The sequence below is a fragment of the Balaenoptera borealis genome, assembly GCF_965194805.1.
Source record: "Balaenoptera borealis genome assembly, chromosome: 12".
In the NCBI taxonomy this organism is placed as follows: Eukaryota; Metazoa; Chordata; class Mammalia; order Artiodactyla; family Balaenopteridae; genus Balaenoptera; species Balaenoptera borealis.
The window spans coordinates 36,101,472-36,104,049 of NC_138869.1; the positions used below are offsets into that span (position 1 = coordinate 36,101,472).

The 2,578-nt window shown below is 33.2% G+C and overlaps 1 protein-coding gene across 4 annotated transcripts in view; it reads left to right on the plus strand.

Annotated features, from left to right (window-relative positions):
* Positions 1 to 1,067, plus strand: part of HESX1 (HESX homeobox 1) — a 21,103-nt gene extending 20,036 nt beyond the window's left edge. For all 4 annotated transcript variants that reach the window (XM_082344830.1, XM_082344833.1, XM_082344831.1 and 1 more), the window contains 2 exons: positions 97 to 198; positions 295 to 1,067. In XM_082344830.1, coding sequence (XP_082200956.1) covers positions 97 to 198; positions 295 to 393 — 201 coding nt within the window. In that variant the 3' untranslated portion in view covers positions 394 to 1,067. The remainder of the gene's footprint in view (positions 1 to 96; positions 199 to 294) is intronic.
* Positions 1,068 to 2,578: the final 1,511 nt, after the last annotated feature.

A 2,578-nucleotide genomic window follows, 5' to 3' on the forward strand; every position in this document is an offset into this window, starting at 1 on the left:
GATTTAAATGCAATTATGTTGCTATACAAATTAAAGTCTATTTTATGATGACATACCAAAGATCAACCTTTTAAATAACTGCTTCCTTATTCTTAGATTGAAGTGTTGGAAAATGTCTTTAGAGTAAACTGCTATCCTGGCATTGATATCAGAGAAGACTTAGCTCGAAAATTGAACCTAGAGGAAGACAGAATCCAGGTAATTTTTTAATTTAGTTATTACTCGTGGTAATTAAAATGTTAAGAATAATAAAATAACATTTCTGAGATCTGTTTTCTTTTTCCTTAATTTTAGATCTGGTTCCAAAATCGGCGTGCAAAGCTGAAAAGATCCCATAGAGAATCACAGTTTCTCATGGCAAAAAAAACCTTCAACACAGATCTCCTGGAATAGATAGAAAACTAAACATGGGGAATTATCTTCCAATTGCGGAATATAAAGAATCAATGGGAATATCAAGTGTTAAAAATGTGATGTTTTCTTTTCTGTGTTTAATCTGAGTATTGTCTTTTTTTTCTGAAAATATATTGTAAATAATTACTATTATAACATGGTACCTATTATACTTGGGCACTTCTAGTTACAATAAAGGCCTTTCCTATATATTTTAATAAACATTTTCAGAAAAAGCCAGCTATTTTTTGTGAGCAAATTTAATCTAATAAATTAGTTTGCTAGAATCAGTAAACTCATGACTAACTGACTCCACAACTGGATTCCATTTACAAAATAATTCAAGTCAAATAATCTGAAGAATGGCACAAAGTTGTGATTTGTTTCAATAAGTTTCCTTCCAACTGCATTTTGAAACATGATATACTTAAATATATTAGTGTGATTTATTCATGAATCTTTTGTTCCTCTTGATTTCTGGCATAAAGCAGTGAGAATTTCTCACCATATATCAATACAAATCCTTACAGCATTCCAGTTTCAAGTTGTTTTTTTTTTAAGCAAAGTTATTATTGCCAAAGTAGAGATGTAAAATCATGAGTTATCTTATTCATGCCATTAGTATTGCATTGCACAAAAGAACTGAGCTACAAATAAATGCAAATTTTAAAATATTTTTCTAGTCCACTTAATGTTGTACTTTACTTTCATTCATCAGAGTGAGAATGATCATCTGGCTTGTATCTATTTCTAGTTTGGTGATTTCCAGTCACCTGTATATTTTGTTTCAAGTAATATGTTGACTGAGGATGTAAGATAACTCTCCTGCCTTTTGTATATGTTCTGACATTGTCACTGGAAATAATCAGGGCACTTTCTGGGCCAAAACTGTATTTTCTTTGCATTTGCCACTGTACCTGCCAGTTAAAGACAGGAATAGGATAAGATGCATCACAAGGGAGTCCTGCCACTGGAGATCTGGGTGTTTATTTAACAGTTAATTAATGGAAGGCCAAAGTGGATGTTCTTTTTGATATGAGCTGGAGAACGCTGACTTTGTTTCCTGGAAGCTGTATTTCAAGTTTGCCCATTTGGATTGAATTCTCCCTTGCTTGCCTTTTTTCCTTCCTATTCCTCTGCCCTTCTTTTGTCTCCTGGTGATGACCAGAGTAGAATAATTCTTGTTGAATTATTGAATCTATGCCCATTATATATTTTTTTCTTTTCTTTCATTTTTTAATTGCATGGGAAAGACTAGAGGAGTTTGTATCTTATTGCTAAGGAAAAGTAGCATGACTCAGATTTTAGAGCTTTTTAAAAATCATTTACTGAGAACAATTTGGGGTAGAGAGCTCTGTGTCCCAACAACTGGTCAGCAGTAAGCTGTGCTTATCCTGTTTGATTATTGCTGAGATGAAGAGAGAGGAGGAAGAGAAGGGCAGCAGGGAAGTAACTGGAAGACCAGAAGCATTAAATGTTTTCCAACAAGTCTCTGCTGTTACCCTGTGGGGCCACTTTTTCTAACATAAAGAGCTGCTTTCAGTAATATTATAAAATTCAAAGCACTATTTATGAAATATATTAGTCACAATTTATCCACCAAGAGCTTTCTTTGCTCTTCATAGGTTCCTATGAAATCATATTAAGGTGGAGGACTGGAAGTCACCAGGAGTGGGTTGGACAGGAAAGGGTCATGTGATGGGTAAGCTTTTTCAAATAGCCATTTATTTTAATCCCAAAGGTCATGTTTACATACTGTAAACAATTCAAGCAGTATAGAAGTAGAGTAAAACCTCCCTCAAATCTCATCCTTCACAGATAACCATCATTAAACATTTTTGTAGATCTTTCTGTGTATAAAAGCATGTGTATATGTATACATGTATATACACACATGTGTATATATTTGTTTTTGCTGTTGTTATTTTTTTAAATGTCATCACACTTGACATTCTGTGCGTCTTTCCAACATCTTGCAGTTTCAGACATATAGCTCTGTCTCCATCTTAATGTTTGCTTGGCTTAGCAAGTCCTGTGTATAACTAACTATTTCACAATGTTAATATTTAAGTATTTTTGAACTCGTACTTTTCACAAATTGAGATTTTTCAAAGAGTAATCATAGGTTATCTAGAATTTATCTAAAATTAAACCTAACCCCCAAATCTGAGAAGTATGAGGATTC